Genomic DNA, 23,763 nt, shown 5'->3' on the forward strand with positions numbered 1-23,763 from the left:
ACACCCATATTATTGGGGTCTCTGAAAATATTTCCTTCATGATGCTACTCTAAAATCTCACATTTCACTCTGTCAAAATGTGCAAAGGGCTTGGCACATAGTAGATGCTTCAGAAATGTCTTTTTTTTTTTAACCAATGGCATATCTCATAGATCTAGAACAAATATTCCAAAAATTTATATGGAACCACAAAAGACCCTGAATTGCCTCAGAATCTTAACAAAGATGAACAAAGTTGGAGGAATCACAATACTTATACTATACTGCATCAAACTATACTACAAGGCCATTGTAATCAAAACAGCCTAGTACTGGTACAAAAACAGACACATAGATCAATGGGACATACCAGGGAGCCCAGAAATAAACCCACATCTTTATGGTCGATTAATATTTCACAAAGGAGGCAAGAACTTACAATGAGGTAAAGACAGTCTCTTCAATAAATGACATTGGGAACATTGGACAGATACATGCAAAAAAAAACCAACCCCAAACTAGTCTGTCAATTTACACCATACACAAGAATAAACTCAAAATGGATTAAAGACTTAAATGTAAGGCACAAAACCATAAAAATCCTAGAAGAAAACATAGGCACTAAAATTTCAGACATTTCTTGTAGCAATATTTTTGCTGATATATTGTCTCTGGCAAGGGACACAAAGGAAAAAGTAAACAAATGGGAGTATATCAAACTAAAAAACTTCCGCACACCTAAAGAAACCATCATCAAAATGAAAAGGGAACCCACTGAATGGGAGAACATATTAGCCAATGATATATCTGATAAGGGGTTAATTTCCCTTATCAAAATACATAAAGAACTTATACAATTCGACACCAAGAAGGCAAACAATCCATTATTATAAAAATTGGCAAAGAGAGAGAAACCAAGAGGGAGGCGTAGGTAGACACACTGCGCCTCCTTGCACAACCAAAAGGACAACAACAATTTAAAAACAAAAACAACCAGAACTGACAGAAAATCGAACCGCATTGAAGTCTGACAACCAAGGAGATAAAGAAGAAACATTCATCCAGACCGCTAGGAGGAGCGGAGACAGGCAGCCGGGGTGCACAGGTCTTGTGGCAACGTGGCGGGACCCAGAGACTGGTGGATTGTGGGATGAATGGGGCATGCACTGCTACCAATAGCAGACCCCGTGACCCCAGATTTGCGCATAGATAAACCGGGAGGAATGGCGGGGGAGCAAAGCAGACCACAAAACCCAGGGCTCCAGTGTGGGGAAATAAAGCCTCAAACCTCTGATTGAAAACACCCATGGGGGTTGAGGCGGAAGCAGGAGAAACTCCCAGCCTCACAGGAGAGGTCGTTGGAGAGACCCACAGGGGCCTGGAGTGTGCACAAGCCCACCCACTTGAGAATTAGCACCAGAGGGGGCCCAGTTTGATTGTGGGTAGCAGAGGGAGTGACTAGAGACTGGCAGAGAGTGGAGCAGGTGCCATTGCTCCCTTTCGGCCCCTTCCCCACATACAGCGTCACAGCTCAGTGACCAGCATTACCCCACCCAGGTGAACACCTAAGGCTCCGCCCCGTTACATAACAGGCACGCTGAGACCAAAAAAAAAAAAAAAAAGGCCCAAATGAAAGGACAAATCAAAGCCCCAGAAATAATTCAACTAAGCAGCGAACAGATAGCCAACCTATGAGATGCACAGTTCAAAACACTGGTAATTAGGATGCTCACAGAACTGGTTGAATTTGGTCGCAAATTAGATGAAAAAAATGAAGGCCATGCTAAGAGAAACAAAGGAAAATGTACAGGGAACCAATAGTGAGGCGAAGGAGAGTGGGACTCAAATCAACGGTGTGGACCAGAAGGAAGAAAGAAACATCCAACCAGAAAAGAATGAAGAAACAAGAATTCAGAAAAATGAGGAGAGGCTTAGGAACCTCCAGGACATCTTGAAACGTTCCAACGTCCAAATTATAGGGGTGCCAGAAGGAAAAGAGGAAGAGCAAAAAATTGAAAACTTATTTGAACAAATAATGAAGGAGAACTTCCCCAATCTGGCAAAGGAAATAGACTTCCAGGAAGTCCAGGAAGCTCAGAGAGTCCCAAAGAAGCTGGACCCAAGGAGGAACACACCAAGGCACATCATAATTACATTACCTAAGATTAAAGAGAAGGAGAGAATCTTAGAAGCAGCAAGAGAAAAGGACACGGTTACCTCCAAAGGAGTTCCCATAAGACTGTCAGCTGATTTCTCCAAAGAGACCTTACAGGCAAGAAGGGGCTGGCAAGAAGTATTCCAAGTCATGAAAGGCAAGGACCTACATCCAAGATTACTGTATCCAGCAAAGCTATCATTTAGAATGGAAGGGAAGATAAAGTGCTTCTCAGATAAGGTCAAGTTAAAGAAGTTCATCATCACCAAGCCCTTATTATATGAAATGTCAAAGGGACTTATCTAAGAAAAAGAAGATCAAAAATATGAACAGTAAAAATGACAGCAGACTCACAGTTATTAACAACCACACCTAAAACAGAAACAAAAGCAAACTAAGCCAACAACGAGAACAGGAACAGAACTACAGAAATGGAGATCACATGGAGGGTTATCAACAGGGGAATGGGAGGGGGAGAGAGGGGGGAAAGGTGCAGAGAATAAGGATCATAAATGGTAGGTAGAAAATAGACAGGGGGAGGGTAAGAATAGTATAGGAAATGTAGAAGCCAAAGAACTTATAAGTATGACCCATGGACATGAACTATAGAGGGGGAATGTGGGAGGGAGGGGGTGTGCAGGGTGGAGTGGAGTGAAGGGGGGGAAATGGGACAACTGTAATAGCATAATCAATAAATATATTTTAAAAAATTGGCAAAGAAACTGAATAGACATTTTTCTGAAGAGGTCATACAGATGGCCAAGGGCATATGAAAAGATGCTCAATGTCACTAATTATCAGAAATGCAAATCAAAACCACAATGAGATATCAACTCACACCTGTGAGAATGGCTATCATCAGTAAATCAATAAACAAGTGCTGTTGAGGATATGGATAAATGGAAACTCTCATGCACTGTTGGTGGGAATGAAGAATGGGGCAGCCACTGTGGAGAACAGTATAGAGGTTTCTCAAAAAATTAAAAATGAATCTGCCTTATGACCCAGCAATCCCACTTTTGGGAATATATCCAAAGAAACCCAAAACACTAATTTGAAAGCATATATGCACGTCTGTGCTCATTGCAGCATTATTTACAATCTCCAAGATCTGGAAACCGTCCCAGTACCCATCAGTAGATGAGTGGATAAAATGCTGTGGTATGTTTAAACAATAGAATACTTCTTGGTTGAATTTAAAAAAAAAGGCAATTTTACCTTTTGCAACAGCATGGATAGATCTGGAGACTATTATACTAAGTGAAATAAGCCAGTCAGAGAAAGACAAATACAATATCATGTGGTTTCACTTATATGTGGAATCTGATGAACAAAATAGAAACAGAGGCACGGATACATGGATCAGACTGACAGATGTCAGAGGGGCGGGGGTTGGAGGACTTGATGAAAAGAGGTGAAGGGATTATAAAAACATATATATAACACATAGACACAGACATCAGTGTGGTGATAGTCAGAGGGAAGAGGGAGTGTTAGATGGAGGTAGGAAAAGTGGGGGGACTGGAGATAGAAAGAGACTTTGCTGGGGTGATGGGTGCACAATACAGTGTGCAGGTGATGATTTGTTGAGTTGTACCCTTGAATCTTTGTGGTTTTGTGAACCAATGTCACTCCAATAAATTCAATTAAAAAGGTCATGTTTACTATTGGACTTCATCTCTGCACACTTCGTCAGAGAGAATTCATTTTGTCTACTGTATTGGATAAGCAGGTGCTGTGATACTGGAGAGCAGACTGTGGTGCCTTGTCACATGTCAGAGACAGAAATGACCTGTTCCCTCCCTCTACATCTGATGAAGAAGCTCGTGTTTGGAGTCAGGCTTTAACAGCTGACACAACACTTCTGTGGCAGACTATTGCACCCTGTGTTAAAGTCCCAGTATCAGAGGCCTGTGTGATGTTGGATAGAGGGAGGCAGGGGTCCAGCGAGCTATAGAAGACAAAAGCAAGCATGGGACCCTGCGTTTTTATTCAGTTGCTCCCTAATGAATGTTTGTCGTCCTCAAAAAAGTATGTAGAAAACTAGCAATTTCTCGTTATTTGAATATTTGTCATACTTGCTTGTTTTGCTCTTTAAAGTACTTCATTGGCTTACTTTTTAACAGCCTTTCTACTTGTCAGAGTAAATTGGGGCATTCTTATTTTTGACTGAAGTTGCTCATTCACCTCCCCATTCATCAAGCCTCTGCCTTTCCTTGACCTTTACAATGACAGCCACTCTGCTGTGACATAGGGCCTCGGTGGGGGACACACTGTGGACTGAGAAGTATTTATCCTGATGCTCAGCTTTTGATTAATGGGCCAAGGGCCTTCCAACCCTGAGACTTTAATTAGCCATGCTATAGGGCTGAAATCTTTTCATCATGAAAGATAAGGCTGGGTTTAGCAAAAGGAATGGGGACTAGAGTGGAGAAGAAAGACACATTTTGTTTAAGTTGATAAATCAATAAACTATTGCTACACTCATTCGAACCTGTTTTTAGATTGTTTTAGCCTCAATACACTTAATACTTTTGTAGGCTCTGTCTTGTCACATGGTTTCTCCTCTTTCAGTTTCTCCATTGGACTGAAGCTGATGTATCACATTACTCTAGACAACTCACCCATCTCTGAGACTGGGGACCCATGGTGAGCACAGCCCCCCACAGACCCCTTGGCCACCCATCTCCCAGGACCGGGTTCTAACACTGGCTCTGAATCCGGTCCTGCTGTCTCACCTTGCTCTCATGGTCTGGGGTCCATCCCATTCAGTGACGGCATTCTGCGTTCCTGCATGCAGGTGTGTCCTAGGTAGTGCTATGCCTGTCTGGCTCAAGGTGGCATGAACCTGGGGTTCCCCACTGCTGTGCTCTGCACTCCTAGGAGACTCTCACTGTGACTTTCCAGAAGCCCACTGGTGTCAACTAGTACCTGAGCCTTCTTGGTGGGTTATCTTGTATTTCCAAGTCCCTGTGGACCTGCCCTCCCAGTGCCTGTCACTAGTGCTCAGATCTGTCCCTCTTTGTCCCCTCTCTCTTTGCCTGCTCAGTATAGTCCTGGTCCTCAGATATGGCCACCCATGGGCTGAGGACTGAAACAACCATATGGAATGATATGACAGTTCCTGCCCTCCCAAGTTTCCATCCAGTTGAGAAGATGGAAAGGTACAGTGTAAAGTATGTTTTAAAGTGAAAAAATATAGATTTTAAAAAGCCACAGAAAGATCACAATAAAATGCATCACTAGTTGCCAGGTGCTTCTTACAGGCCATTGCTATAGGAACTTGGAGAAGGTGTTCAGGAAAGGCTGCATTTGAACACCTGATCTGGGGACAGAATTATGGATACATTTTTATGCACTGAAAGGACAGAATGGGGAGAAAAGCATTATGGGCTGAATTGTGTCTCCCCCAAATTTCATGTCTAACCCTAATACCTAGTACCTCAGAATGTGACTGTATTTGGAGACAGGACCTTTAAAGAGGTGATTCAGGTTAAAATGAGGTTGTTAGGATGGGCTCTGATCCAATCTGACTGGTGTCCTTGTAAGAAGAGGAGATCAGGACACACCGGGGAAGGCCAGGTGAGGGAGAACACAGGTAGAGGCGGCCGTCTGCAGGCCCAGGAGAGAGGCCTCGGGAGGAACAGCCCTGAGATACCTGGACCCCAGACTTCCAGCTTCCAGACCTATGAGAAGAAACATCTGTGGTCGAAGTTGCCACCATGACACTTTGCCATGACAGCTGTGCACATGAATATGGGCTATTACAAGTACATGAGCTATGTCAGCAAAAGCAGAAGCACGTCTGGGAGCAGAATTCCCTTTGCTCGGAGTATAAAGGCTCCTGCTAAGAGGAGAGAATAGAGGGAGTCCGTGAGCAAGTTCCAGGAGCTGAAGGGGTGGTGGGGCAGGGACGGGGGTAGAGCAGAAGCACCAGGGAAGGAGGAACCTTTCACCCAATTCTGTGCACGCACATCAGCACTGCCAAATGCTAACATGAAACCAAGTTTACTTTATGAGACTAATCAGGGCTTTGAAGGACTAAGGGAAAGTAAAAGGGGGGAAAAACCACAAAGGCAACAAACAGAGGATGAAGAAGGGAAAGAGAAGGTGACCTTGCAGGCTGGGTAAATTGTTAGAGGGTTTTAAGTTGTCAGGGAGTGAGAGGTGGCGGCTGGGAAGAAGATCTTTACCTCTGGGGGAGGGGACAGATACCTCTCCTGACCACCAGATCTTCCTGATAGGTAGCTGCTCATGTGTTTGTACCTTTCTTTTGGAATTAACAGTGTAAAAGCAGAAAGACAGCCACGTGGGCAGAAGGTGAAAGTCCTTGGGGAAGACCTTGAGTGAACCCTTGCCCTGCAGGCCTGCCCCCTGCCCTGGGTCCCTGGAGGCTGCCGGGGGAGGGTACGGAGGACAGCTTGCAGCATCAGGCCTGATGTCTGATGTGAAGAGGGGACAAAGGGGCTGAGGCAATCCCACCTAGGGTTATGCATGCAATATTCTATCCCACGGGAACTGGCACCCACAGGAGTATGAGCACCTATGGCAATGTCAGTCACTGCTTGTAAGTTTGGCAAGAAGGGGAGGGTGGAGTTATGGAGGGAGAGGAAGAGATAAGGAAAGAAGACGAAAAGAAGAAAGGAAAGGAGCAAGACAGACTGGGGGCAGGAGAAGGAAAGAGGAGCTGCTGTACCAGGAATGAGGCGGCCCAAGTCCTCCTTTCTGTGCCCAGCAAAGACAGCGGTGCTATCTCGATCCTTCCAGGTCCTTCCATGCCAGTTCTTCACCCATTGCTGCTTCAGGCCCCAACTTGAGCCCTGCCAGAGAGCCTCATCCCTTAATGCTGCAGACACCCTGCCCCAGGCCCGGGAACCGGACACCTCTCTTCTTCCCCATCACTGCCCATCAGGACTGGAGAGAGGGCAGGGAAGCAAGTCCTTCCAATGAAGTGCTAGCTCAGCCAACTGTGGCTTCATCCTGCCCTGGCACAGGGCTAAATCTGTTTTCCCATACGCCATTTCGAGTCAAGTTAAGCAATTTCAGACTTAAACAAAAAAGGAAAAATAGGAAAAGAAGGAAAGGAGGAGGATAAGAAACCTGCTAGAAAGTAGCATTTGTCTTTGGGAGGACTCCCCAACCCCTCCTCCTGCCCCCTGCCCCTCCTCTGTGTCCCACTTCATGGTGAGTTCCAGGGCACAGTCTCCAGACCCTTGTGCAGAGTGCTGTGGTCAGGAGGCCCTCCTGAGAAGCCACACATGTGTCCTGAGGGCCTCTGGGGGCCACTCCAGCAGAGCTCCAGAGGGACTTCACATAGGCCCTGGCCATATGGACCTACTAACTGTTGTTACTCTCAGAGTTGGCCAGGTTGTGCTGATGAGGTGAAGAATCGAGACACCCTCATGAACTCCGTGGGCTTCTGCTACCAAACACAACAGTGGGAGGGTGGTGGGTGCTTTCCTTTCATCCTGAGGCCTGCGTAAAAAGTCATGATGATAGTCTAAGTGCATTTGGGGGGGCTACAGGTCATTTGGAGTAGATCCCACCCCTGATTATGAACTTGTCACTTTATACCCAGCAACTCACACAGGCTGGGAACATTAAAGTAGTCAGGTGGAGATATGTCAATGGCATACTAGAAAAAGATGCTTGTATGTTGACCAAAATCCACTGCTTAGCATTATTTTCACAACAGTGTAAGCTAGCAGTGGTATATAGATCAGGGGTGGCAAACTGTGGCCCATAGGCTAAACCAGGCCCATGCCTATGAGCTATGACTGGTTTCTACATTTTTAGAAGATTGTCCCTCCCTCCACCCCAATTAAACAAAGAATGAGTGACAGAGACTATATGACCCCACAATTTCTAAATGTCTAGCTATTTATAGGGAAAAAAAAAAGTATTCCAGCCCCTGGTATACATTAAATAGAGCTTTATTCTTTAGTTCAGCTAGGAACATCCTTCCCCTCCCCCATTTCTAACAATGTCTCTTGGAAGAATGAATGCATTCTTGGCTTGCAACAGATGAGCTTGCAACACACCCACCTCATTAGCTAGGGACTGTCTGTGCCTCTCTGTGTTTTTTGTGTCTGGTGCATGGGGTGCAGGAGAGGAAGTGAGCAGTTGCTGACGGTGATCAACAGGGTGTATGAGATGACTCTCAGGCTCCCCAGCAAAGGGGGTTCTGAAATCTCCTTTGGGACCTCTGCATTCTTGAGGTCCTTAAGGTGTCAGTTACTGCTGGCTTTGCCTATGTGTCACCCTGTTGACAAGTCCCTGCCCTGCTTATCCCCTTAGCTTTGCTGCTGACTTTCTAGGGAGAGAGAGCAGTGTTACAGCAGCTTGTTGTTTAGCCAACGAGAGCAGCGTAGACAAATATGTACTCAGCACCTAGAACCACCTTGTACTGTCCAGCCGCTGAGCTGTACCAGGAGAGAAGATACAAACAGAGGGGGAATCTGGATCAGGGATGAATTAGTGACACGAAAGTCAGGGTCTCAGGAAGCACAGTGGACTTTGGGGATATTGAAGGCTCATGGAAAAAGGAGTCAGAGGCTGGATTTGGGGCGATTCAAAGAAATCCTTAAACCTCTCCCTAGCCCCTTCCCCTTGTTTCTTTATATGTGAAGTACAGATGATCTATATTATGGACTAATGCTCAGGAATGACTTGAGATAGGCAGAAGTGCTTTAAAAGGTATGAAGTATTGTATCAATGGGAGGAAACATCAAACTCATGCAGGGATTTTCTGTCTTCACTTTTTTAATACTGCATCTGAATGCACCTACTATTATTCAGGTTTTTTATGTAGATCAGTGTCTTTATTGTTCCCTCCAGATATAGTATAAATTTGCTCTTAGATTTTTTTTTACCTAATTAAGTCTGTATTTTTCATAGTTTACCAATAATCATTTCCAGCTGATAATGTGGCAAAGTTGACTATGACTTGTAGGGAAAGTAATATAACAACTCCCCAGCCACACAAAAAGGAAAGATAATTACTTTGCCCTTGGACACGAATAAGCATAGCTTTAGGGCAGCTCCTTGCTTATCAGCTGCAGCAATGGGTTCCTGAACCATCCATCCTAGTTTGAGCAACGTCCAGGGTCAGTCTTCTTTCTCCCTTTCAACAGCCCCCTCCCCAACTGCCATAACCTTCCTTTCAGGCAGGACACTCAGTAATCTGTGCTGCAGAGTGAAGAAGAAATGCCATTCTCCTGTGCAGAGCAGAGAGGTCCATCCTCCTCTGCCCCAGTGACATGAGGGCCTGGGGAGCATGGCTGCGGATGTGCTGATGGAACACTGGCCAGGGGCCGGGTGCCACCACTGAAATCCTGACTTGCTTTGGCCAGCCCAGCCCCCAGCAGTCATCTTCTGTCAGGGACCTTGCTGGTGGGGTGGGGGCCACGGCTGCTGTTGCTTTTTGAAGATGGTGGACCCCAGGTGGACAGCAGCCTGGGCTCGGCCCTACTCCACAGCACACTTTACTGACAAGGAGCAGATGCTGACAGTGTTCCAACTGGGCTCGACCGGAGCTGTGTGCAGGTGGTTTCATGGTTAAAAGTCCTAGTAGTGCAAAAAGAAATCAGAGTAACAGGTGAGCACACCTCCGAGGTTGTCTCCATAGTTACCACCTCTGCCATCTTTTTCATCACCCTGTTTTTGCTCGCAGAGTTTACCTTCCTTGAGCCCGCAATCCCTCATCCCTTTGCTGATGGGCAGAGCTCTTTCCTGATTAAGTCAACAAGCCCTCATAGACAGAGGCAGCCTCTTTTTTGGCAAGAAGACCTGAGCAGAACCAGCCCCAGAAACAAGTGAGACTGTGTGTCAAGCTGTGATTAAATAGCTGTGATTAAAGGCTAATTACCTTCCCAAGCAAATAGTTCCTAAAATGTCCCCCCAGGACACAACCATGAAACCTACTGGGCCAGGAGGCCTGTGTGATGGCTTGCTGTGGAGGGACAGGGGGCCGACCCTCAGGACCTAAGCATTCCCTTGCACAAGGAAAGCCAGGACCAAGGAAATGCCATCCAACAAGCTGCCACAGCTGCCAACCAATTCTCTGTCTGCAAAGATTGTCCAGGTCTCTGGCTACCTGGAGCTCAGCACTCTGAAACCATGTTCCCAAGGTGACAAAGATGACATTCACATGTTTAACACACTCTCAGCTCTGTGTGCTCCTGGTGATGCCTATAATTTCTTTTCTCTTTAACTCAAAAAAAAAAAAAGGCTGGAATATAGCTGATAAGAGTGATGCATTTGTTTTTATTTACTTTAAAAAGGGACAGACATACTTCCTGGAAGAGTGCGATGAACAGTGGGTGGCAGTCAGTAACATCAGCACACTGGACAGTATGGTGTATTTTGTACCCACAAGTGTGTCTTGCTGTTCTAGGCCAATGCAGCCTCTTTTGCATTCTCTCATATGGGGGTGCATGAGCAGCAACCACACATTCATGTTTTTCTCCCTCTCTTTTTCCCTTCCTTCCCCTCTGTCTAAAGATAAATAAATAACATCTTTAAAAAAAGAATTATAGATACCAAACCCTTTCATTTATGATGACCTGCTGTTGGGTTTGGCTGCAATGAAGATTTTGCAGGATATTTACTGAGGTTAATTGGCAGGCAAATCCCAAGGAAAGAAAACAGTAACAAGTTTGGGTATGGTCTAGTGTTCTTAGCATACTCAGTCCCAACTGAGGGATTTTTACCCCCACTATTTATGAGTCAAGGGCGTTGTGAAAAAAACAAACCAAAACATGCAGACTTCAGTGTTAGAGAGGGCCAGGAAGAAATCACAGTTCCTCCTTGGCCCTGGGCCAGTCCTCAGTCACTCTTAACTCTCAGGTCTCAGTCTCCAAACTATGAATAGTGGGGTTGATATGAGGTTTAGAGACAACGGGTGCAAAATGCCCTGGTAAGGCCTGACCCACAGTAGGGCCTAACAAAAAAGCCTTAAGAAAATATTTATTTCCCCAAGTATCACTGTCTACCACAGATGGGCCAGTTCAGGTAGGTGGCGAGAGTTAGAAGCCTTAATATTTTGGAGAGTGTTGGCATACACTGAGTGATTATAGGTAGGGGTGGTCTTGGATGTGACACCCAGAGGCAAAAGGAAGAAAACTGTGACAATACTTGAAATACTGAAATACTTGAAAAACTCCTGAAATACTTGCAAAAGTCTGGGGACATTTTTGAATAAAGAGATTCAAGGTGTCGCTTAATGCATGCAGTTTGAATTGCAAGAAAAACAGATTTTGCCTCTCCCGTCATGTCAAGCTGACTTTTTGTGGTGTTGAGACAATCCTTCAGCAACTGCTTTTATGACACATTAGAGAAGACATTCTGACCACTGTTGCCCTGGGTAAATTCTTCAAACTCCAAATAGAAGCAGTAAACATGTGAGTATAAATATGACAATCATCTGTTTAACTGTGACAATTTTAGATAGTTTTTGGCATGCTCAAAGGTACAGAGATTTTTGTGGATGAGCAAAAAATAACTTGTATATTGTTATCCCACTTTGGCTAAGTCTTGGGTGACATTAATTTCTTGTAAAATTGGCATGTTCATACATAATACCATGTTATGGGAAAGGAAAGCAATGTTAAAGTTTGCCTCCCTGGAGGGAGAGGGGTTGGAGAGGAGTGTAGCAGACAATTATTTATGGATAATTTTACATGAGTACAATTGTCATGGCTTTTATCTGATGACAGAAACATCCTGTAGTTGCCTATTTTGATGCACAGTGGCACTAATGCTAGCCTTCTGGTGACCTTAAACTTTCTAATATCTAATATTTAAATTTGTCTGTAAAGATGTTTGAAGATCAGGTGTATTTTGCTGAAGAACTATTACTATTCTCTCATGAGGAAGCTCTTCTCATAAGGGGAGGCCTTGCAAAAGGGGGTTTTAAAATTCAGATTCTGAAGGAAGTTCTCAATGATGAAACTTCTCTTTTCCAGGAGGGCAAAGCGCAGTGAGGCCTGCACACCCACCTCCTCCCCTGTGCCGACAGCCCCGACAGGACACCCACCTCGGTAGAGCTGTTATGGGACATGTAGACAGACCAGAAGAGTCTAAAAATCCAGCCAACATCTAATGCCAGAGCCCAAGCATGAGCATAAGTCAGGATGTCTGTCTGGTCAATGGGAAGACACTCTCTAGCAAGGGCTGAGAAAGTGTCAATATTTTATATTCAAACAACAACCAAACTCCAATCCACATGCAACCCTACCCTCCATGGCAGTGTGCAAAGTTATGAGCCTTTCAGAAAGATTTAAGGAAATTATCATTTTCTGTCAAGGAAGAAGAAAAAGATGATATGGACCATATTTTTGCCATTAAAGTTAAATAATGGCTACAACCTACTTCAAAATTCTAGTGGAAATCACCTAAATGTGTGGAAAGAGGCCACTGAAATGATCAGTAGTCTTATACCAGTGATTCTAGTTGATTCTTCCAAAACCATAAATCTCATTTTAAATTCTTACTGTGGAATATGAAAAATATTTTAATTTTTACACAGTTATCATATTCATCTTTAATAAATATACCCAGTTATTAAAGTTTACCAAAATTTGGTATACATAAACCCAAAAACAGCATGCTTCCCAAGTACCTGTAGAAACTGGAAATATATGAAGTAAATGGGCTACTGGATCTTTAACCAGAATAAATGGGCATCTGTCAAAAACTCTGCAAACTCTTGCTTTTGATGGGTTTCTAGTCAGCATTTTCCCAAGCTAAGCAGGTGTACCTCTTGAACGACAGGAAGCACGTATTTGGATCATAAGGCTCAGTCCTGCACGCTGCAGGTGCATTGGGGCCTCGACCCCATTCCCTATGCAATAGTGAAGCAGCTGAGCAAAATGGAAGTCTAGAGGTGCCTTTCAAAATATTATCAGCTGTGGATTTTCATAATGGAATTCTGAAAAAGTTAAGTGATTTGCAGAGAAAGATCTCTCTAGGGCATGTCAAAAGGGCTGTGGAGTAATTTTGCAGCCTCTAATTTAGCCTGGAATTAGCACTTGCCCCACCCTAACCTCTAGATCTTTATGTTACACAAGAAGACTTCCTGCATGGGAGCTTGGAACTGCTTAATGGAATTGTGTCCATGGTAGTTAGGTTGAAACAATGACCCTCATCTCCACTGCTTTCCATTAGGAAGAGCCACCCTTCCGCTGACTGGTTCTTTCAGCCAATCCAGACCCAAGTCCCCTTTAGTTCAGAGACAATGAGTGCCCTCCCACCCCCATCCTTAAGGAATCAGGAGCAGTATCCTGTCAAACTGCCCCAAAAGGTAAATCTCATGGTTAAGTTTCACCAAGCTGAGACACTGGATGTATTAGAAATGGTAAAGTTTAAAACTTGCTCTAAAAATAACGTGCCCGGGTATCAGCCATACGGTAAGGCTCTTCCTCCCCAGGCCTGAAAATAAAATCCCCTCACTCCATCAAGAAATAGCTCCAAACTTAGAGTGTGCACTGAAAATATTCCTGATGAAATCATAACCCTATATTTATAGTCTTTTGGATTGCGCCTGAACTTCTCTTTCCCATGGTGTTTTCCGACGAAGGGGCCGGCTGTGGAGAGCAGGCTCAGAGGATATGAGAGGGTATTAGCTTCAGGGAAGTGCTGCTCGTCCTCAGTTTGAATGGGATGGTTGTGCCACATCCCCCCTCCTCCCTGGGCCCTACCCACTGCCCAAGACTTGGGTCTCCCCCTCCACCCCATTCTCAGATGGTCCAGTTGGAGGGTCCTGTCTTGTCATCCAGGAAGAGTGAACTGGCCTTTCCTGTAGAAAGGGGCAGGGTGCCTAAGATCATCTTGCCTTCCTTCTGACCTTTCCTGTCCTCTAGACTTCCTCCCCATTCTCACTGAGGGAGATGGTGTGGATCTTAATGATTGGCACTTGGTGGTTCTCTCCCTGGTGCGGGGATGAGGGCCCCACGCAGCAGCAGACCTTCACAAAGCCTTTACTTCGCCCCCGGGCTGTGCAGGCACTCTGGTCCTTGGGCACTGTGATCCTGGTAGATCCTCGGGGCAGTGAAGAGAAGAACTTCCACTCGCAGACCCCATCCGTCTTGGAGATCTTGTAGAAGGTGTCTCCTGAGCCCACGGGGATGCGCACCAGGTCCTTGTGCTGCCCCTCCAGGGTGTGGCTGGGCGGGTGCAGGGTGTAGCCCAGAGCCTGCTTGGAAGATTGCTTTCTGCGGAGGCACTGGAGTCTCAAGACATTCTGGAAGGCCTTTTTAAACTCTTGACTGGAGCATGGGTATATAATGGGGTTGATGCAGCTGTTTAGGTATCCGAGCCAGAATGCTATTTTGAAAACTGTTTCAGAGGGCTTGAAATCAGGGAAGAAAGACCCTGGAAGAAAACACACAGATTCTTACTTACTATTTGCAAGCCAACTGGCCAATGGTCTGGGAAAACAAGCCAATAAACCAACCGACATCCTTTTACATTTTTTAAAAGTTTCAAATGATTCCAAGTGCATCTTAGTTTCTCACATTTCACTGATCAGCCCAGATGAATGTAACTCTTTGCAGTATCCTCAAGATGATTCTCAGTTGTCCACATGTGCAAAGTCCATTACAGGGGCAGACCCAGTGCGGAGGGTCACACTGTCTTTCGTGATAGAAAGTCCCTTGATTTCTACTGTGAAGCTTTACATAATGAAAACTTGAAACCTAGGCTGAGTCTACATATGCAAACTGTTTTGTCTGAATTTAAAAAGAAGTTGGAATTCATTCAAATAACCTGTATAAAAATGGGGTTATTTGAATATTCCCTTTGTTCTTTAAAGCAATGTTATATAGACACAGCCTCAATAGTTATAGATTCCTTCTCTCCTGAATGTTGGAATTGTATATTTTAATGAGAAACAAAAATTTACAGAATGTTGGCTTTGCCAGCTTTTAGCCAATGATTTTCAAATATACTGTAAGTCCAGTTGTCGACCTACTGTGTTTGGACTTAGTTTTTTGATGGTATGAATTCAGTAGAAGTGGCACTTTGAATTTTGATCTTTTCCTGGACTAGTGATTTGTGGTACGATGCTCTCTAATGATGCTGGGCAGAGGCAGCAAGATGATTTTGCCCAACTGTACACTAATGTAAGTGTTCTGAACACATTGAAGGTAGGCTAGGCTAGGCTAAGCTATGATGTTTGGTAGGTGTGATGTGTTAAATGCACTTTTGATTTATGATTTTTTCAGCTTGTGATAGGTTTATGTTGTGTATCTCAGTTGTCAGTTGAGGAGCATTTGTATTTTCCTCCGATGTTACAATAAGCTTTCCTGCTCAGCATACTCCAGTGGCTGCCCCCTGCCACATCTTTACAAAATGCTTGCCAATGGCTTGACAGTCAGGATCCTCCACAGAACTCAACATAAGCTAATTTAGCTTTTTAACCTCAAAACTTTTACTTGAAACAGACTCACCACAAACTTGGAGACAAGTCACTGATCATTTTTTGTTGTTGTTCTCTTGAGTTGGGTCCTGATATCTAAAATGCCCTTTTCCACCCTCTTTACCTACTCAAGTCTTATTCATTAGTTAACAAAGCAGGAATCCAGTTCCAGACCTCTTTAAATCTTGAGCAGTAGCTGTCACAGAGCTGTTGGCAGCAGAATAACAAACATGGAACCGTAAGGAGGGAACATTGTTGGGAATTATCTTATTCAATTACTTGATTTCCAAATTACAAAATGATGATTAAAGAGCTATAGCACTAAGGCAGTGATACATAAGGGGACCCAGAACCCCCTATCCAGTGGTCTTTATTGTCTGCACAGCTTTTGCTTTTGTTTCAGCTCAAAGGCCTTGATTTTATGTCTTTCTTTTTCTCTCTGCTCTATGGACCCACTAGAGCCATGACAAATTGATGGGTGTCCTTAAATCTAGCAAACAATGCTCTAAAATTTAGTAGAGGATCTCATAAATGTAAGCAAAGAGTAAAATATTGCAAGGACGACAAAAGGGCGCAGAGGTGACAGGAGTGTTCACTGTCCCTGACACCAAATCCCTGCTCAGTTCAGCCTGTCTCAGAGCAGTGAATGCACACATGCACACACGCATGATGGTTGTGAAGTGAGAAAGTGTTGTTCTTCAGCTCCAAAGCTTTTGATGTTTTCCTCTAATAGAATTTACTTATATTGAGTGCCTGGTTTGAGCCAGGCTCTGTGCTAAACACTTTACCTACAATTTAACCATTATTAGTAACATCCTCATCTTACAAATGAAGAAACAGTGGGTCGAATAACTCAGCTAAGGTTGCTCAGAGGGCTGGTTGCTGGCATAGGTGGGATTTGAAGTTAGACTGTCTGATTTTAGGGCCTAGTTCCTTTATGGAATCTCAAAATCGATTTGAATACTACATCTCTTGGGAAGGAAGATGGCAAATAGAGTGATGAAGTGTACATTTGCCAGAAGCTAAATTAGAAAGGTGCTTTTTCTTTTTCCTTTTAAAATTTGTATTGGTTTCAAGTGTACAGCGTAGTGGTTAGACAATCATATACTTTCCACGGAGATCCCCAATATTGCCAGCACCCACCTGGCCCCGAACACAGTTATTACAACACTACCGACTGTATTCCCTGTGCTGCACTTTACATCACAGTGAATTTTCTGTAACTACCTATCTGTACTTCTCAGTCCCTTTACCTCTTTCACTCATCCCCCAAACCCCCTCCCCTCTGGCACCCCCCAGTCTGCTCTCTCTGTCTATGAATCTGTTCAGTTTTTTTGTTCATTTATTTTGGGGGAAGATGCTTTTTCAAACTTCATTTGAGATGTGGATAAAGGGGTAAGGCCAACAGGACTGCTGGTTTCATGTGAGTATGATCAGTTCCAGAAAAAATTTTTCTTACATTATGATGCCAATATATGGTCCAATATTTCTTTCTAATGACGCCATAATGACATGACTGCAGGAGCCCACATCACAGAGACATGCCTTGGCCTGGGCTTCATGGGAATATATGAGCAGGGAGCACCAAAACCTACCTTGTCTGAGAATTTCACTATTCTATAAATCAGCTAGAGAGGGGGGTACATTTTTCTGATTTTCAGAATTGTAATTAAAAGAAAAAGAAAAATACATGAAGCATTAATGTGAATGGTAATAAAGTGATTTGGGATCCTTGGAATTTCTCCCAGTTCTGTCAAGAACACTCTTTTGCTTACAGAGCCCAGATCTGTGTGTACAAATATAAACCTCCAATTTCCTTTTAGTTCATCTCCCCAACCCTCTTCCCCTCCCTCCAGCCCTGCTTCATTCCAGGTCTGGCAGACTGAGAGCTGAGCTCCTGGGCTCTCTCTGCTGTAGCCTTCCCTTTGTCCACAGCTTCTGAGGTCAATACTGGTCCCCCTTCCAGGTGCCCTGCTCAGGACACCTGCTTCCCTCTTCCTCTGAGCTGGAGGGAGAGAAAGGGAGAAGGTTAAAGTGAATTTATACTTGGATCTAAATGTCAGTCTCCAGCTTTAACCTCCCAGGGATGTTGTTTTGCTAATCCAAGCAAATCTCTTTTCAAACAGTAATTGAGAGATGCTTGTGGGCCAGAGGCCTTCCCCTAAATGTCATCATTTGGTTTATCCTACTAAGTGGCACCTATGTATATCTAAACCCTCCTCTCCTGTTCTCCTTCTGTTGTTTCTTTCATTCTTTCCACCCAGTTTCTGTGCAGTCCTCTGGTTTTCTCTGTGATGGTATTTCACTCTCTTTTTCTTGCTGCATTAACTGGTGTTTAGTGTTTCTCATTATGCTTCCCAGCAAGAGCCATACTTTTGAACTGTCCACATGAGCATAGGGACTGCTATGTCTCTTGTCCCCAAAGGTATGTTGTACTCCTCAGCAACCTCTGCCAAGACTCTGCTTCCAGGTCAGGTTGACCCTTTATGTGAATCAGCCTGGTCTAATTCTTGAACTTTGGAAAATCCCCAAGCCCTCCAGGACTCTTCCCTTCATGGAGTTTCCTTCCTCTATTTTGTCTGCCACAGGATCTCTGACTCTCTTCTCTTTAAGACTCTCCAAACACCCTGGTCAACTAGAACTTGGCCAGATTGAGATAGGTGGAACACTAATTTATGCCTGAACACCATCCACATCATCACTGTTGGGGGTTCAGAATTGCTTCCTCCACTGTCGAGGCCTCTAGATTCCAAAGGGAAATTGAAAATTGTGATTTTAAATGATGCCACTTACATATCATCACTCAATGTCCTCTGCCTTGGGAACATTTGACTTTTCATTTCTGATCTGAGCTCATCTGTAGACTAGTGATGGGGACACTGGTAGCCAGTCTAGTGAAAACTTGGCCACTATAGTCACATTTCAGCTACAAAGTTACAGTCAAGTTTGCTCTCAATGTCCCAAGTACAGGAGAAAAGCATTTTTCAGCCAGTGTGGGTCTCCTAAGTGAGTTGTTTTCACCAGTGAGGACAAGAGTGGAGTTGTCAAATTCCAGCCCGGCACTGGTCATTAGAAGGCCCATCTTCTGTTTACCTCTTTCAGAGTCAGGGAGGCGCAGTATGGAAGCAGAAAACAGTGAGTCACTCTTCCTGGCCCCAGACTCCCAGCTTCTCTGCTTCATTTCACCTCCCTGAAAATGTCATCTTCATGACAACTTTGAAAGAAAATGGGTTATAATAAGCCCTAATTAGCTAGAGTCATGGAATGCTAGAATGTGAAGAAGGGCAGAAACGTAGAGACTAGCAAGCACTGTCAACCCTTCTTTTGCAGATGAAGGTGGTCAGGCTGAGGGAAGGAAGTGGTTCCCACAAAATCACCTGCCTTGCTTGTGGTCCAGTCAGGACTAGACCCTGACTCTGCTCTGCTTCCCCCACTTCTGCTCCTGATTGTGTGTGCCATTCAGCAACCCTACAACAGCATAGCGGGTGTTCACAGCAATATGTCTAGCTATTAACATAGGATGACAAGTTTTGCAGAGATATTGAGAAAGAAGGGGGAGGATAGTAACATCACAAATAACCACCCCATTTACAGAGTCATAATGTACTGTTCAGACACCAGAAAAAAGGAACAGTGGGTGATGATCTTGAAGGGCTCATCTGTAGGGTGTCACATTATGAAAATTGAAGTCTTATTAACTCCAATTAAAACAATACAAATTCCTAAGTTCATGTTACACAGCCATGGGAGAAAATAACCCTTAATTGTCTCTCCTTGTCCAACCCATGGTCTCTCTGTGAATATGGTACCAGTCCAGTGTGACTGGTACGTATCCAGTGAACAGAAGAGAGACTCAAGCGGTCACAAAAATGGGTAGTCACGTCCCCATGCCAAGGAACTCCAGTTCCAGGCACCGTTCAGGCCAAATCAGTTGGGATCTTCTTTCCAGGAAGAAACCCCATTGAATTAAACCCCAGAGAAAAGCTGTAGGGTTCAGAGTGTAAGCACAGACCCAAGCATCTTATTATCCCGGACCCTACCTGATGCATCCATGCTGGGCTGCTGGTTTGGCTTTCACAGTGACTCACCTGATCCCTCCCAAGGTCCACCCAGGGGCCAGCCTTGGGCAGCTCAGCCAGACAGGAGTCTTTTTTTGTCTACCTAGAGTGGTGGGCAGGAATCTCTAAGGATGCTGGCCAGATTAACTGGGGTCTAGAGCCCTAGGCTCTCAACCCACTACTCATGGAGAGACTTCCCATGAAATGAAAGTCTGTGTGTGTACACAGATTCATTTTCCTGAGAAGAGGACTTCAGCTTCCATTGACCTCTCATGGTGGTCTTGGGGACACAAAAGATGGCTAAGCCTGCCCCCCCAGATCCCCAAAACAAGCCTCTGGTTGGCACACTTTAATTAGCACCTATGTCCTGATGAGAGCATCAAGCTCAAAACTGGGCAAGAGGAGGTTAGCTCAACTCCTCTTTGAAGGACCTGCCCTGTTCTTCTATTACCCAGGGCTTGTGCCTCCCGGGGGGGGGGGGAGATGTGGTTGGTGTCTTGTGAGAGGTAATGTGTTGAGTCTTTTCTGAACTTCCTGGCAGGAAGGGTGGAGGCATGGGCAGGGGGAGCGGTTCAGAGAGCAGGGGAAATGATGCACATAGTGTTCTGGTTTCACAGCACTGGGCAAGACAAACCTGGAGTGCTATTGGGACTGCCCAGTGTGGGGTGGGGGAGCTGTCCCTGCTCCCTGTACCCAGGGCCTGGTATGTATTGGCCTGTGGTTACTATGCTATGATTACTGTAACCAAGAACCACTGCGTCTTCCAACCCAGGCAAGAAAAGAGGTCAGCTGGGGGGATTTCTCCCACCTCACGCTCCTGTAAGCAGGAGACTCTCGTTACGGGGTCTTTCTCTCTGGCTGAGGGCAGCTCTCCAGAATTAGGGGTTTCACCCTGGGTGAGTACAAGCTGCTTGGAGTAAAGTTCTTCAAAATGTTTCTCTCATCAGTTACCAAAGCCCCAAACTGTACTTCTCCTTTTGGAAAAGGGGACCATGTCTCCCAGACCATGCATGTTTGACCCAGCACCCACGGTAACTGGGAAGACTCACTGTGCACATTTCCTCAGGAGAGCTCCTGGTGCCATGTGTTCCATTTTGAAATGAATAAATAATGGAAACACTTTAAAAAGATAGCATGATATTCCCCCCTTTAGTTAACAAAAATTTGAGACTTGAGTCAGGAAAATGCTGACAAATATCATTATGTTCTTTTATGGGCTGTTGCCTCAAAAGTGATCTTCTTTCATAAACCAATTTATTTTCCAGACATTGCCACTTTCATTAAAGTGTTTCATGAGTCTCACTTTCAAAACATCTTCTCATTGCTGCACAAAAGCTTTCTGCGTCACCCAGTTTAAAGAAGAGTAGTTTTCAAATACACACCTGCTGCTGTAGTTCTTTCATGGGTTGTAAGTTTTCTTCTTTCAAAAGAATTTTCCTTTTCCCCCCTTGTGATGAATAGTTTTAAGATCTACTCTCTTAGCATCCTTCAGATATACAACACATATTGTTAACTTTAGTCACCCTGTTGTACACGACATCCCCAGGACTTGCTACTTATTTTGTAATTGGAAGTTTGTACCTTTGAACACCCTCACCCATTTCGCCCACCCTCTGTAAGCTTTCCTGTGTGGGTCTTTTCTTTGACAGTCTGTCTCAGCCTCCAGAGTGTGCAAGAGCTGCTTCACAGCAGCAGGGGCTCAGCTCATCTCTTGCTGCAGTGCAGGCATGGGGTGGGCTCTGTTGCTGAGCAAAGAAGGTGTATTTGACCCTTTTGCCTCTTTGTCTCACATTTCCACTGGTCACTGGGCCCCACTGACATTTTCCTTGGACACTCCTTCAGACTTGGCCTTTCCTTCCACTCCCATCCCTGGACCCTGGACTGGGGCAGCAGGGCTGTCTTCATGCCTAGCCTGGCTCATTGCTAAGCCCGCAGGGCCTGGCTCACCACCCTGCAGCTTGGTCAGGGTGGTACTGCTCAGAAATTGAGGTGGCTCAGGAGCAGGAGTCAGGAAGGCTTCGATTCCTTGTTCAAAACTGGGCGAGTCACTTTCCCTTTCTGAGCCGCAGTTTCCTAATCTATAAAGTGAAATGTGTTTTTTTAAAAAAATTACTTTATCGGCAGTTTGAATCGCGGTGCGATGAAGTAGGCGGTGGGATCCCGCTGGGTGTCTGACTAGTCCTTTCTCTGCCTTGCTTGTTTGAGCTTCAGTGGAATTCGAAATGGCTGGTGGTAAGGCTGGGAAAGACTCTGGAAAGGCCAAGACAAAGGCGGTTTCCCGCTCGCAGAGAGCCGGAGTGCAGTTTCCGGTGGGCCGTATTCATCGGCACCTGAAATCTAGGACGACCAGTCATGGACATGTGGGCGCGACTGCTGTTGTGTACAGCGCAGCCATTCTGGAGTACCTCACCGCAGAGGTACTTGAATTGGCAGGAAATGCATCAAAAGACTTAAAGGTAAAGCGTATATTACCCCTCGTCATTTGCAACTTGCAATTCGTGGAGATGAAGAATTGGACTCTCTCATCAAGGCTACAATGGCTGGCGGTGGTGTCATTCCACCCACCCACAAATCTCTGATTGGGAAGAAAGGACAACAGAAGACTGTCTAAAGGATGCCGGGATTTCTTATTATCTCAGGACTCTAAATACTCTAACAGCTGTCCGGTGTTGGTGATTCCAGTGGACTGTATCTCTGTGAAAAACACAATTTTGCCTTTTTGTAATTCTATTTGAGCAAGTTGGAAGTTTAATTAGCATTCCAACCAACCAAATTTCTGCATTCGAGTCTTAACCATATTTAAGCGTTACTGTGGCTTCAAAGAAGCTATTGATTCTGAAGTAGTGGGTTTTGATTGAGTTGACTGTTTTTAAAAAACTGTTTGGATTTTAATTGTGATGCAGAAGTTATAGTAACAAATATTTGATTTAGTACAGACATTATTTCCACTCCGGTGGATGAGCTCAATAAAGGTCATATCCAAAAAATAATTACTTTATCGTTGTTCAATTACAGTTGTCTGCATTTCCTCCCACCACTCCCCCCCACCCCAGCCAAACCTACCTTACTCCCTTGCTTCCACCCTCCCCCTTGGTTTTGTTCGTGTGTCCTTTACAGTAGTTCCTGAAAACCCTTTTCCCCACTGTCTCCTCCCCTCTCCCCTCTGGCTGTTGTTAGATTATTCTTAATTTCAATGCCTCTGGTTATATTTTGTTTGCTTTTTTTCTTTTGTTGATTATGTTCCAGTTAAAGGTGAGATCATATGGTATTTGTTCCTCACTGCCTGGCTTATTTCTAAAGTGCAATGTTTTGACCAGGCCTTTGTTACCACCCCTTCCCCCCTATAAAAGCATATGTTTCTAGGCAAACAGGAACAGTCAAAAGTGAAAAGCAGGCCCCTGTGGGATGGGATAATTGAGGGATGATTGAGGAATGCTGGGAGACGGCCAGGAAGGAAGAAGGCAGACTAGTGGGGGTGGGGGACACAAAGTTTTGGGTTGGGTTTGGGGAAGACATGTTGATGGCCATCCTGGAGAATGGCCTCTGAGCTGGAGGGACAAAAGGGCTGGGAGGACATGGCCAGTGGCTCCTGTCATGAGGCATGCATGCACAGGGGCACATACATGCTCGGAGGCCCACAGACAGTGTGGTGCACTGAGGAAGGATGGCTTTTGTGCACAGGGCACAGCATGGCCCGAGCTCCCATGCTCCCTGGTTATGTGGGGGCTGCACACATGCATGCCCACGATCTGAGAGGTGATGGCAGTGGTCCTCTTGTCATCTGCAAGGGGATGAGACACAAAGGCATGCAAGTGATTGAAGTCATGAAGGAAAATTCCCAGAAATGACTAAAGGGAAGGGAAATCTTTCAAGGGGCTCAGTAATATATTAGGGGAACCTCGTAATAGTAAGATCTGCCAAGATGTGTATTGTGCTTTATGTTTTTGTTGCTGATAAGATGAAGTTCAAGCTCATCACCTTGTCATTCAAGGCCCCCCATCATTTGGTTTCACCACCTTCCACAAACTTCTCTCTAATTATTCATTCACTTGACAAGTAAGTTGCTTAGCACCTTCCCTGAGACAGACATTGTTGGAAACACTGGAGATAGAATGGTCAGGAAAATGCACAAGGGTCTGGGCCTTGGAGTCTGG

At 44.9% G+C, this 23,763-nt stretch overlaps 1 protein-coding gene and 1 pseudogene across 6 annotated transcripts in view; one reads left to right on the top strand and one right to left on the bottom strand.

Moving 5' to 3' along the window:
• Positions 1-8,071: 8,071 nt before the first annotated feature.
• ADRA1A (adrenoceptor alpha 1A) overlaps positions 8,072-23,763 on the bottom strand; it is a 116,093-nt gene continuing 100,401 nt past the window's right edge. The window contains exons 3-4 of one of the 5 annotated variants that reach the window (XM_045195803.2): positions 14,100-14,506; positions 9,565-9,700 (exon numbers count right to left, since the gene is read on the bottom strand). In XM_045195803.2, the coding sequence (XP_045051738.2) occupies positions 9,692-9,700; positions 14,100-14,506 (416 nt within the window). In that variant the 3' untranslated portion in view covers positions 9,565-9,691. Of the gene's footprint in view, positions 9,701-10,325; positions 14,507-23,763 lie in introns of those variants that run through there. The other 4 variants (XM_045195799.2, XM_053910942.1, XM_045195801.3 and 1 more) reach the window with 4 other exon arrangements.
• LOC112305090 (histone H2A.Z pseudogene) lies at positions 21,735-22,472 on the top strand (annotated as a pseudogene). The gene has a single exon (XR_008425111.2). The product of XR_008425111.2 is annotated as a histone H2A.Z pseudogene (transcript).

This window comes from Desmodus rotundus, chromosome 9, assembly GCF_022682495.2.
Source record: "Desmodus rotundus isolate HL8 chromosome 9, HLdesRot8A.1, whole genome shotgun sequence".
NCBI classification, from domain to species: Eukaryota; Metazoa; Chordata; class Mammalia; order Chiroptera; family Phyllostomidae; genus Desmodus; species Desmodus rotundus.